The 13631-nt window shown below is 42.5% G+C and overlaps 1 protein-coding gene across 1 annotated transcript in view; it reads right to left on the bottom strand.

Annotated features, from left to right (window-relative positions):
- Positions 1-4624: 4624 nt before the first annotated feature.
- Positions 4625-13631, bottom strand: part of MCRS1 (microspherule protein 1) — a 39161-nt gene continuing 30154 nt past the window's right edge. Inside the window, exons 12-13 of the mRNA XM_073563401.1 lie at positions 8825-8952; positions 4625-6403 (exon numbers count right to left, since the gene is read on the bottom strand). Coding sequence (XP_073419502.1) covers positions 6317-6403; positions 8825-8952 — 215 coding nt within the window. The 3' untranslated portion in view covers positions 4625-6316. The remainder of the gene's footprint in view (positions 6404-8824; positions 8953-13631) is intronic.

Below are 13631 nucleotides of genomic sequence, written 5' to 3' on the forward strand. Positions count from 1 at the left end.
CCCCATTTTGGAAACTGGACCCTCCAAGGAACTTTTATAGATGCATAGTGAGCACTTTGATCCCCCAGGTGCTTCACAAATTTATCTGTAAAAATAAAAAAAAAAACTTTTTCATAAACATTTTTGGGCAACAGAATAAAATGGATCCTAAAATTTGTTGGGCAATTTCTCCTGAGTACACCCATACCTCATATGTGGTCAAAAACCACCGTTTGGGTGCACGGCACGGCCCGAAAGGAGCCACATTTGAGTTTTTGAAAGGAAAATTAGATCCAATCGTTAGCGGACACCATGTTGCATTTGGAGAGCCCCTGTGTGCCTAAACATTGGAACGCCCCCACAAGTGACCCCATTTTGGAAACTAGACCCCTAAGGAACTTATCTAGATGCATAGTGAGCACTTTGAACCCCCAGGTGCTTCACAAATTGATCCATAAAAAATGAAAAAGTACTTTTTTTTTTCGCAAAAATTTTCTTTTAGCCTCAATTTTTTCATTTTCACATGGGCAACAGGATAAAATGGATCCTAAAATGTGTTGGGCAATTTCTCCTGAGTACACCAATACCTCATATGTAGTAATAAACCACTGTTTGGGCGCACGGCAGGGCTCGGAAGGGAAGGAGCACCATTTGACTTTTGAATGGAAAATTAGCTCCAATCGTTAGCGGACACCATATCGCATATGGAGAGCCCCTGTGCACCTAAACATTGGAGCTCCCCCAAAAGTGACCCCATTTTGGAAACTAGACCCCCCAGGGAACGTATTTAGATGTGTGGTGAGCACTTTGAATCCCCAAGTGCTTCACAGAAGTTTATAACGCAGAGTGTTGTGAATTCACTTTCTGGCTTACCTCTGGTTGCTAGTGAAGGTAGTGGAGCTGGTCGTATTGACAGAGTGGTCGCGAGTTCTCTTTCCGGGCTCCCTCTGGTGGTTACAGGAGGTAATGGAGCTGATCTAATTAACAGAGGCCTGCCACCTGATAATGAGGACGATTGGACATCTGGAGTTTTTGACTGGATTTAAGACAGCCGACTACCTCTATCCCTGCTGGTGATTTTTCCCTGCCTCCTGAGGTCTTAGTTTCCAGCTCAGTCCCTGCATGCTCAAGCTAAGTGTTCTTTTGCTATTGTTAACATTTGATTTGGTTTTGTCTATTCAGTTTTGTTGTGGTCAGCCAACCCCGGCTGGGGCTGTGCTGAATTTCCATTTTTATGTTACTGCTTGTGCCAGATTGTTTTTTGTCCCTTATTAGATTGGCCTCTTTTTGCTCTGCTTTCAGAATATGTCAGAGTGCTGATATAGTGGGCGAAGTCGAGTGACTTCAGTATTTTTCAATCAGACATTTTTTTGCAGGGTTTTTTGTGTGATTGCAGACAGTGTTTCATTTCCTGTCCAATCTAGTTAGTGTGGGCCCCATCGTTTGCTCAGCCTATTTTCCTACCTGCGTTTGTGTTTTCATCTTGTCTCACCGACAATATATGTTTGGGGGCTGTCTATTCCTTTGGGGTCTGCTCTGGGGCAGTTTAGACTTCCCCTATCTTGCTTTAGGCTTATTTAGTTCTCCGGCTGTGTCGAGGCGTCTAGAATCATCGTAGGTACGCTCCACGGCTACTGCTAGTTGCGTGGATAGGATCAGGGGAATGCAATCCGCTTAGTTACCAACCTCTCTGGTTTTCTGTGGCTTAGCTTGGTCTTGCTTTCCTCCTCGGTGACCCAATCATAACAGCAGAGCCGTGAAAATAAAAAAATCTTTTTTTCCACAAAAATAATATTTTAGCCCCATTTTTTTATTTTCCCAAGGGTAACAGGAAAAATTAGACCCCCAAAGTTGTTGTACAATTTTTCCTGAGTATGCCAATACCCCATATGTTGGGGTAAACCACTGTTTGTGCACACGTTGGGGCTTGGAAGGGAGGGGTCACTGTTTGACTTTTTGAAAGCAAAATTGGCTGGAATCAATGGTGGCGCCATATCACGTTTGGAGACCCCCTGATGTGCCTAAACAGTGGAAACCCCTCAATTCTAACTCCAACCCTAATGCCAACACACCCCTAACGCCAACACACCCCTAACCCCAACACTAACCATAACCCTAACCACAAGCTTAACCCCAACACACCCCTAACTCTAATCTTAACCCTAATCCCAACCCTAACCCCAACCCTATTTCTAACCCTATTGGAAAAAATATATATTTTCTTTATTTTATTATTTGTCCCTACCTATGGGGATGATAAAGGCGGGGGTTTATTCACTTTTCTTTACTTTGATCACTGTGATAGGGTCTATCACAATGATTAAAATGTCCCTGAATGAATCAATGAATCTGCAGCCCGGCAAATAAGGTGGGCGCACTCCGCATGCGCCCGCCATTTTGTAAGATGGCGGTGACCAGGGACACCGGGACTCTGAGGGGGAGCAGATGCTGAAGGCGGCGGCGAATCGCCACCTTCAGTCGGTGGCGCGGGGCAGATCGCCCCGTCAGTCGGTGTGGGGGGGGCAGAATACTGTCTCCAGCCATAGCATTTCAGCATCGGCCATGGCTGGATTGTAATATTTCACAAAGTTTCATTGGTGAAATATTACAATCGCTCCGATTGGCTGTTTCACTTTCAACCGCCAATCAGAGCGATTGTAGCCACGGGGGGAAAAGCCAGCCCCCCTGCAGTGAAGCACAAAGCCTCCTGTGCCTGCGGGTCACCCGACCCGCAGGAACGCGATTTAAACAATGACGCCTACGTAGGCGTCATGGGTCATAATGGCACAGGTTTTAATGATGCCTACGTAGGTGTCATGGGTCGAGAAGGGGTTAATCAATTTTTCAACCATTGAAAAATTTAACCTTTTGCTGTTTTTAACAGCTGACATGTGCCCGCAATAGGCGCGAGTGGAATCGTGATCCGCCCGCGCCTATTAAGTAGTTAAATGCTGCTGTCAAACTCTGACAGCGTAAATGTAAATGCACTTCCGGACGCCGGTCCAGAAATACGCGAAGCGATGACCCCTGTCACGTGATTGAGACCTCTGAGTGTTGATGGCAGTTTGCTATGAGCGCCACCCTGTGGCCGTTGCTCATAGTAAGCCTGTAATTCTGCTGCATAGAGGTGATCTGAGCATCACCTCTATGTAGCAGAGGCGATCACGCTATGGCAGCTTCTAGCCTCCTATGGAGGTTATTGAAGCATGCCAAAAGTAAAAAAAAGTGTTTAAAAATTAAAAAAAAAAAAAAAAGTTCAAATCACTCCCCCTTTTCACCCCAATCAAAATAAAAAAAAAAATCAATCAAACCTACACATATTTGGTATCGCCGCGTTCAGAATCGCCCAATCTATCATTAAAAAAAAAGAGTTAAACTGATCACTAAACGGCGTACGATAAAAAATCAAAATGCCAGAATTACTTTTTTTGGTCTATGCGACTTTGCATTAAAATGCAATAACGGGCAATCAAAAGAACGAATCTGCACAAAAGTGGTATCATTAAAAATGTCAGCTAGGCATGCAAAAAATAAGCCTGCACCCAACCCGAGATAACGAAAAATGGAGACGCTACGGGTCTCGGAAAATTGCACAATTTTTTTTAGCAAACTTTGGATTTATTTTTCACCACTTAGATAAAAGAGAACCCAGACATGTTTGGTGTCTATGAACTCGTAATGACCTGGAAAATCACAATGGTAGGTCAGTTTTAGCATTTAGTGAACCTAGCAAAAAAGCTAAACAAAAACCAGGTGCGGGATTGCCCTTTTTTTTTGCAATTTCACCGCACCTGGAATTTTCTTCTAGTTTTTGAATACACGACATGGTAAAACCAATGGTGTCATTCAAAAGTACAACTCGTCCTGCAAAAAGTAAGCCCTCACATGGCCATATTGACGGAAAAATAAAAAAAGTTATGGCTCTGGAAACAAGGGGAAAAACCTTACTTGATACAGACTTTGAGCACATATTCGTGTTCAGCAAATCAAAATCTATAAGGTACAATAAAATTTTCTCAGGGGACAAGAACTTCCCTGAAAATTGTTGCGCAGTCTTTCCATTAGTTGATATTCAGTAAATTTACATTGAAAATTACTTTTGTCAGTTTCAAGCTATTTCAGTGACCATTGCGAGTTTTTCTTTTTTTTATCCGAAAGATACCATATCTGTAGTTCACCAATCACCTTATATTACTGGTGGTCACAGGAGTGAGAAGTACAGTAATAAATCAATGAATATGCTCAGACGGATTGCGCGTGCAATTCTATATTTAAGTGTCCTGATCTTGCCAGAGAAGCACGTTCTCCGGTAAGTGGAAAACCCTTTGGTTTTTCTAGGTCACTGATCCACTATTTGCTATATGTGGCCCACTAGGTTAAAACGAGTCCATACTTGTGAGAATATGACCTATTGTTAAACTAGAAACACAGCAAACTATTAACTTAAAATAGTTATGTATCTAAAAGTTGTTGTCCGTGCAGAATTACCCGCCTGTACACTGTAAAAAATCCTACTGCATAGAAGATTTTTTTTTTTTTCTTTATTACCGACTACGGCCAAGGAATTTTCCTTGATCGTATTTTACAGCAAAGATTGATAAATGTTTCTTGCTTTTTTTTTTTTAAAGCACGCAGTAAAGACACGTTTCTTTACAAAGGACATGTCATTTAATCAGAGTGCAACGCCATTAAGAAAAGCATATAACAAAGACATCCGAAGATATTAACAGAAAATCAGCTATGCTATATAAAAATGTTCTTAAATCTGTATGAAGAATGCAGGATGGGTCTATCCCTGTCTCCAGTAACAGTCTCTGCTTACCCACTTAGCTAGTATAGACAGTAGTTGAGGGTCTACCTGAAAAGCATTTAAAAAAAGTCTTAAAGGAAATGGACACCTTCGGGGAAACTTACATTTTTATTTTTACTGAAATTAATGTATTTTAGAGCTACAAAGTTTTTTTGAAATTTGGTTTACAAATATTGCAAAATTTGTATTCTACGGAATCTGTTGCACTCTCCTGGAGTCTGCAGAATGAGCCATCTAAAAATCCGTCAGTGAGCTCATTCTGAGTTTGTAAATCTAAGCGCTCATGCAGACATCTGTGGATCTTGCGCAGCAAAGCAGACTGGCCGTGGCTTTCCCGACCTCAGCGTGACAGCTTCATATGTTTCTATAAGGTTGCCATGCTCGAGTGGGGAGAGCCGGGGCCAGACCGTGCATCAGCGGTCTGTGCTCAGACAGATTTGTACAGATGTCTACATGAGCCCTTAGGATTCATTCAGCCATCAGCGAATTTTCTTGAACGCAAAAACCGGTCTACGTTTCATAAGGCTTTGGTAGGAGTTCATAACTTTTTCTCGGATTAAAAACAAAACTGAGGAAGGTTTTTCAAGCTTCTCCTATGAAACAGTCTGTAAAAAAAGACCGCATCGGAGTCCTGTACGATTTTTCATTGACCCATAGACTTGCTCTGGCGAGTTTTATCCAAAACTCAGGTCAAAATCAGTCATGTCTTCGTGAATCAGGGACGTCAATCAGTGTACAAAAATACATGGACATGTGAACAGTTCCATAGACTTTACTAGATGCAAGTTCAATCCATGAAAACCACAGGTAGTGTTTGCAGGAAAAACTGACATTTGAATGAGCCCTTTTCTGTCTGTTTCTCAGCTCTCACATATATGATAACATGAATAGTTCAGTTCAAATTGATGTGGTTGGAGATATTGAAAAAAATAAAACATCACCACAGAGGAGCTTGGAAAAAAGCAGAGAAAAGTCACAAACTCCAATCAGGATGAGCTCAAATAAGGATTCAGAGTTAAAGGAGTCCTCCAAGAATGTGATAAAATGGCTCTTGTCCCATATTTCAAACTGCAACCCATCCCAGCCATGTGTCAGGATGGTTTGCAGTCTGAGTAAACACAGATAGAGACGTATGTCTCAAATGATAGAAGAGCTGTATGGTAAACACACATACCTCTGTCAGCCATCAAGCGGGGATGTGACATGAGAAGAATTTATCTCCTTGTCGACTGAGCATCATGGGGGTTTTAGCTTCATCCTCCTCTATGCTTATTTGTATACCCGCTCTAATGCATCAGAGAGCTTTATAGCAACTGTGCACAGAAGACTGAGGTTGCAGTAACAAAACCTCAATGAAAAAAAACTCATGTCACAGCCCTGCTCCATGTATGACAGGTATGAGTTTACAATGCTGCTCTTCAGTCAATCAAGATGCACGTCTTAAGCCCAAAATACATGACTAAACGTTAATAAAAATCAAATTAGCCACCCAAGACGTCCACATCATAGATCGAAAACCAGCTTTCTTCAAGACTGAATCATCTTGGCAGCTTCAGCTTTAATGAGCGCTATGAGATCTTGATTGATTAGGAACACAAAGCGAAGGCCAGAAATCTATGGAAAAGAAATGGAGACACAAATCATGAATTCACAAATCATGAAAAGAAATATATCACCAAGGTTTTTTTTAACTAATTAAAACCAGATACAGCTACGTATTCTTATTATTTCTAATAGCGATTTTTTTATTCTATTTTCTGTACACAATTATGAGGACAGACATCTTGGCTGAGCGTCTGTTAACAACAGTTGCATGAACCATACAAACCTGTAGTCTGGAGATGTTCACTCACTTCTATAGGAGAGTTGCGTGTGTGCTTTGAGACTGGTAAAGAGGAAATTGTGCGGAGAGGGAGAGGAGGCAAGCTGTGAACATTACTATTGGGAACAGTATGACCCTGGGGTAAGTGCTTAAACCTTACCCTTCATTATTATCCAGCATGTGATAAATGAAAACTACAATATTTCAGGATTTTTTTCTTCATATTGTCAGATGAAAAATACAACTATTTGTAAAAAACAGTTAAACACAAATACATGATTTAAAGGACCTGTTGACTCTACTGAACCTAAATAATGTTAATTCCCATGAAATAACAAATAGGGTACATCTTTTCAGCTCTACATTGTGAGTTCCTCTGTTATTCCTCCCAGAAATGTATGATCAAGTTGACCTGAGTGTTACCAGTAGGGCGTGACCTAGCACACTGACACTGTCCAATCAGTGCTGGCAATGAAGAGACATACCCACAAACAAGAAGAATGGTAACACCTAGTTGTCAATTTATTCATAACTTTCAATGAGAAAAAAAAATAAAGGAATGTAGAGTATTAAGAAAAAAAAAGAGAAATACAAGTATTTAGTATAACAGACATATTAGAGGAGCCAACAGATCATCTTTCAATAATAGGTAATTTTCTGAAAAAAAACATTAATTTGTACTAGTGCATCCAAGGTTTGGCACCGGAGCCTGCACCATACCCAGCAGGTGCCAGCTGTGTTACGCAGCCAGCATCTGCCTCCCTCTAACAGCAGCGACAAAACCCCTGCTCTTAACCTAATAAGCTCTGCGGTCAATCTCAGACAGTATCATCTATGGCATGGGATCCTTGGGTAGGGGGGGCACATCTTTGCATGTGCCCAAAGGTTACGCTGTGATCCCACTGTAGAGTGCCGACACGCTGACAAGGCAGCCAGCTACCTGCGCCCTTTCTCAACCATTGCTGCCATGTCGGTACTCCTATGACGCTCATTGGGGTTTCATAGTAGACCACTGTTTTACATACATAATACAATAGGTTTAGGTTCAAGTACCATTCAAGTCAACTAAAGAATAAGAGTTTCCTTTGGTTTCAAAATGACAAAAAAAAACAAAACAAAAATCTTTTTGTTAAGTATATCCTGAATTTCTGACAAACTTAGCAATAGACTAAAACACTAGAGGCACAACTGTTATTCTGGCTACGTACTTTATTTAGGACACTCATATTTGTGCCGATAGGTTCACGTTAAGGTCTCATTCAGACAGTGTTTTTCATGTACGCAAAAAAATGGTGCGTGTAATCAGTGTTCCAGATCAGTGTCATCAGTGCTTTCTATATATTGTGAGGGGTTGACTCACTCGGCTGCTTGCAGAGGTAGACACAGGAACGCTTCTTGGGGAAATCACCAGCTGGTTTATATTAGAGCATAAACCCGAGCAGGGTTGAACAAAATAAACGAAAACAAAAAGATAAAGTCCAATAGAGTCCTTTTTCTCTGCGAGATTTACCCGCAGGGAACACAAAGTCTTCAGCCTCAGCTGGCAGGAGGAGCCACGTCTGGATACCCTCCTCTCCAAACACACAACACAGACAAAAACAAACAAAGAAAAAACAGTGGCTGCACCTTTAACTCCCCAGCCACACCCTTGAGGTGGAGATATGGGGAGCAGGGGTCCCGCCCATCTCTTTACCTACTCACCAAAAACCTGCCCATAGCATGGCTGGTTAACCCCTTCAGCACATAGCATGCTGGAGAGAAACTTATGGGTTTTAGATCACAGAAGAAAGCAATCTGCGTGACACATATCTCCCCTCACATAAAGCGCCAGTGACCCTGTCACAATATGTATTACGGCTAAAGTACAAAGCTTCTTCTATCCTTTGCAATGTTAATCACGGAGAGCACAAGGATGGTACACTAATGCCCCCCGTGTGCGGTCTGTGATTTTCATGGACCAATAGACTTGTATTGATACTTTTAATTTGTGATGCTGGAAAAAAAAACACACAAGTCTCTGCGATTTTTGTACAGATATACGGTCTTTAAAAAAAAAACAGACATGTGAATAACCGCATGGATTTTAATTGGCATATGTTTTATCCGTGAAAAACACTGATAGAGCACAAATGTGTGAATGAGGCCCAAGTAATACATCCAATAAACCAATAAGTAGCAGAAATACAAAAAATATAAAGAAAAAGCCCATTTACCTCCACCACAGAGTTGTGACTAAGCTTCCATTTACTCCCGGGTAATACAGGACGCCCATCAATATAAAGAGCTCTTCTTCCTTCATTGGCGATGAAAAATTCACCATTGTTCTTCAGCTTTATAACACCTTCAATATAAAAAAAAGGCAAAACAGTTTGCCATTTTAAACAGACAGGAAGGCTGAAAACTTTTCCATTTACAAACTACAGAAAACTAAAAATGTATAATGAAACTCAGTCTTCATACCGCCTAATTAGTGTTGAGCATTCCGATACTGCAATATCGGGTATCGGCTGATATTTGCGGTATTGGAGTTCTGATACTGAGTTCCGATACTTTTAGAATATCGAATACCGGAATCGGAGTTCCCATAATGCAATGAGCCAGTTTGATTTTATTCAGCCAATGAGGAATCCTAAGAAGTGTGGGAACATCCTGTTATGCATGTTAGGCATGTTAACTAATGGCATGGCTGTGATTGGCTGCGAGCAGACTACCCAGCTGCTCCTCCCCCAGACACACGCTGAACAGTGATCTATGGAAAGTGAAACTAGTGAGGGAGGAGGAAACGACCAGTTCTCAATTCAATGCCAGAACACCCCCCCCCCCCCCCCCCCCGACGTTTATCTTAAAAGCAAGAGATGATATCTTGGAAACCGTGCAGACTGTCCACAGAAGGTAAATATTACTTATTGTCAGGATTCTGCAGCCTAGATATGCACTGAGATTATGTGAAAAGCCCGGACAACCTGTTCTGTTATGTATTTCCGCCAAGTTGGATTGCCCACCAGGGCTGGTGGGGTACTCGGTACCGGGCCCGTTGGTTTCAATGGGAGATGTCACGGTAGCTGTGACCCGGTCCGTGGCCCTGGGCGTCCATTGTAAAAGGGAAATATTGAACGTGTGGATGATGATTAGAGTTTATGAGTGAATGATTCGTGACCCCACCTGTGGTGTTCGGCAATGAAGATGAAGCCGACGCTGCAAACAGATCCTCTGGGACAGATGGTGTGGTATAGCTTTGATGTTGTGGCCCTCCACAGGTAGGGCTGTAGTCCCAGGGCAGTGTAGATGGAGAGGTAGTGAAGAGACGTAGATGGTGTAGTGCCAGGCACAGAGATGTAGCAGTGCTGAGTGTGTTGGTGCAGGAATAACTGAAGGACACCAGGGCATGTAGTTAAAAAGCTTTACTTACAGTCTGTTGTGCATACAGGTGCCCGCATCCGTGCCGTGTCCTCCAGGTCAGGGGCTCAGTCAACCTCCAAGCTAGATGAAACACTCCGTTCCAACACTCCGCCAACATGTGCCTTTTCTGAACGTCTCCCTCTATTGCTACACAACCCCTTTAACATAGTCAATATCTTTGTAACTGCGAACGTCTTAAAAAAAAAATTAATTCCTGCTATTCCATTTGATTGGGCTAAACCTCTATGCCTTTAATGTCTCCTCCACCTCCCCCAATACATTCTACATTATTCTTAGTGGTTTTCCTTCATGTAGAATTAACCTACAGGGAAAGTAAGGGTTTATTTTCATTCCGATATTTGTGTCCCATTGACTTGCATTGGTTTCCGGTATCGGAATCGGCGATATCCGATATTTTTGGGATATCGGTCCGATCCAATCCGATCTGATATTTCCCGATATCGGAAGGTATCGCTCAACACTACTCACAATCCTTAGGCCATGGCATGATGGAGAGATTTACTTGCAAAACAGAAGCCGCGGAGACACCATCACAAGTTTCTCAACGCAAGCAATGACCAGCCAGGTCTTTCCCCGGGAAGGAACCACGGGAAGGGCAGTCTCCAATGAAGGAAACCACCTATGCCAAAACATGGTATCCATCCACAGACAGCTGTTTCGGGGTATTGCCCCTCATCAGAGTGGAGTAGGAAACTGGCTGGTAGGAGCAATGCCTAGTAAAAGACTGTGAAAATGAGGATGAATGAACTCATGGAGATCAACATCCAACACTGCGGAGACACCATCACGTGTTTCTCAACGCAGTGATTCTAGAGCACTGCCCCCATCCCTATCGGTATCGGTGATATCCGATATTTTTGGGATATCGGTCCGATCCAATCCGATCTGATATTTCCCGATATCGGAAGGTATCACTCAACACTACTCATAATCCTTAGGCCATGGCATGATGGAGAGATTTACTAAGACTAGTGTCTCCTATACCAGTAGGAAAATTGTGTGTGTTAGATTAAGATGCGCCAAATTTATTTACCTCTCAAAATTAGCACACCTTTAAACGTAATATACAGTGGCATGTAAAAGTATGGGCACCCCCGATCAAATTACTGTTATTAAGAACAGTTAAGTTGAAGATTAAATGATCTCCAAAAGGCCTAAAGCCTAAACATTTCTGCAGCATTTCTGCAACGTGGGCACTTACCCTAAAGAACCTAGCAATAACTGTAAGATACAATATTGTTACGCTCCAGGAAGACATCCAGGCCTCTCTTGAACCCATCGACTGAGTTCGCCATCACCACCTCCTCAGGCAAGGAATTCCAGATTCTCATTGCCCTAACAGTAAAGAATCCTCTTCTATGTTGGTGGAAAAACCTTTTCTCCTCCAGACGCAGAGAATGCCCCTTTGTGACCGTCACCTTCCTTGGTATAAACAGATCCTCGGAGAGATATTTGTATTGTCCCCTTATATACTTATACATGGTTATTAGATCGCCCCTCAGTCGTCTTTTTTCTAGACTAAATAATCCTAATTTTGCTAATCTCTTTGGGTATTGTAATTCCCCCATCCCCTTTATTAGTTTTGCTGTCCTCCTTTGTACTCGCTCTAGTTCCATTATATCTTCCTGAGCACCGATGCAACTCACTTTATTTGCATTGGTCAAATTAAGCACCCAATCAAAAAAATAATCAACATGTAATAAATATTTTGTCATGCTGAGTCTTCCAGATTTGGCGACACTCCATTCTAGCTGCTCCAGGATCAACAAACCAGAACAAGAACTACCTGTTGTACACCGGGTAACAGTTACATAGTTGAAACGGTTAAAAAAAAAAAAAAAAGATATATCTGCCAAGTTTACCCGAGGGATGGGAAATAAAGGGGATGGGGTATATCTACAACCACAATATATGATCAGCTCTGTCCGAAAGAGCTAATCTTTCCCTCCTGACAGCAATTGTCAATCCTCTGAACCAAATCTATTGTCAATCCTAGAACAGCCACGAGACATGTAGCCACGGGGACTTGAACACATTATTCAAGCACGCCCAAGTCACCTGGCTGGCATCCGAGCATGGCGGATAACACCTTATCTGAGCACGTTCGCCCATCACAAGTAAAGAAGCCTCATCTCCTCTAGCGACTGAGCCTGTCCTTACCCAGACGCATGAAGAACCCTTTTGTCTTTTGAGGTGGTTTCATATGAAACAGCTTTTGACAATACTTTTCTAAGGGCCATTTATGTACTTGTACAAGTTAACCACGTCCCTCTTCTCAATAAATATATATATATATATATATATATATATATATAGCCACGCCCACTCCACACGCAAGGCCCAGTATAATAAATATAAGCCGGATTACTTACCGGTAATGCTCTTTTAATGAGTCCATGACAGCACCCACTGGAGAGAGGGATCCGCCCATAGGAACAGGAAACCTACAGAGATTAAAGAGGGCTGTCCGCCTCTCCTCCTCAGTTGGATTTCACAGTACCCGGAGGACCGCCAATTATTGGGCCATTATATTATTCAATATTTTAATTTATCAATTTTATATCTAAGAAGGTGTATATACATTATGTTAACTTCTAGGGAGGGTAGTGAGCTGGTGCTGTCGTGGACTCATTAAAAGAACATTACCGGTAAGTAATCCGGCTTTTTACCCTTCGCAACGACAGCACCCACTGGAGAGACTTTCAGAGACCTTCACCTGGGAGGGACCACCGTGCTGAGGACCGCTCTACCAAAGGCTAGGTAAGAGGAGCATGATAAATCAAGCCTATAGTGGTTATAAAAAGTAGAGGGCATCGACCAAGTTGCGGCCTTACATTTAGACTCGATTGCGACGTCTGCCCTTTCCGCCCACGAGGATGCCATAGCTATGGCGGAATGTGCCCTGATACCCTCCGGAGGATCTTCATTTCTCGCAGAGTATGCCAGACAGATTGCGTCCCTGATCCACCGAGACAGGGTACCCCTTATGACTTCATACCCCTTCTTTTGGCCCTGGAAGGAAATAAACAGGGCCCTACTCTTCCTCCAGCTGCTAGACCTCTCGATGTATTGTAATCCTGCCCTAACGTCTAGAGTATGGAATTTTTCTTCTGGAGTAGACGGGTTATTGTAAAATAAAGGGAGGTGGATCTCTTGCGACCTATGAAATTTCCCCGCTACTTTTGGCAGAAACGAGGGGTCTGGTTTTAATATCAACTGATCCTGGAATGTTAACAGGAATGGAGGTTCTATTGAAAGTGCCTGTATGTCGCTGACCCTTCTGGCTGAAGTTAGTGCAACTAGCAGTACCGTCTTAAGAGATAAGTGCTTAAGGGATATTGAGTCTAACGGTTCAAAGGGGGAGCGTGTTAGGGCATCTAGTACCAGATTCAAGTCCCAGGGAGGCACTTTGGGTATGTGTACTGGTTCGCTCTGTTCACAGGCAGAGATGAATCTGGCTATCCATCTATTGCCTGCCACGTTATAACTATAAAGGGCCCCTAGAGCAGACACTTGAACTTTTAGTGTGTTGACGGATAGCCCTAGATCTTTCCCTTTATGTAGAAATTCTAGAACGGGTGTTATTGGGACTTATCTAGA

Source organism: Dendrobates tinctorius, unplaced genomic scaffold (genome assembly GCF_039654945.1).
Source record: "Dendrobates tinctorius isolate UK_male_01 unplaced genomic scaffold, ASM3965494v1 ptg000388l, whole genome shotgun sequence".
Classification (NCBI taxonomy): domain Eukaryota; kingdom Metazoa; phylum Chordata; class Amphibia; order Anura; family Dendrobatidae; genus Dendrobates; species Dendrobates tinctorius.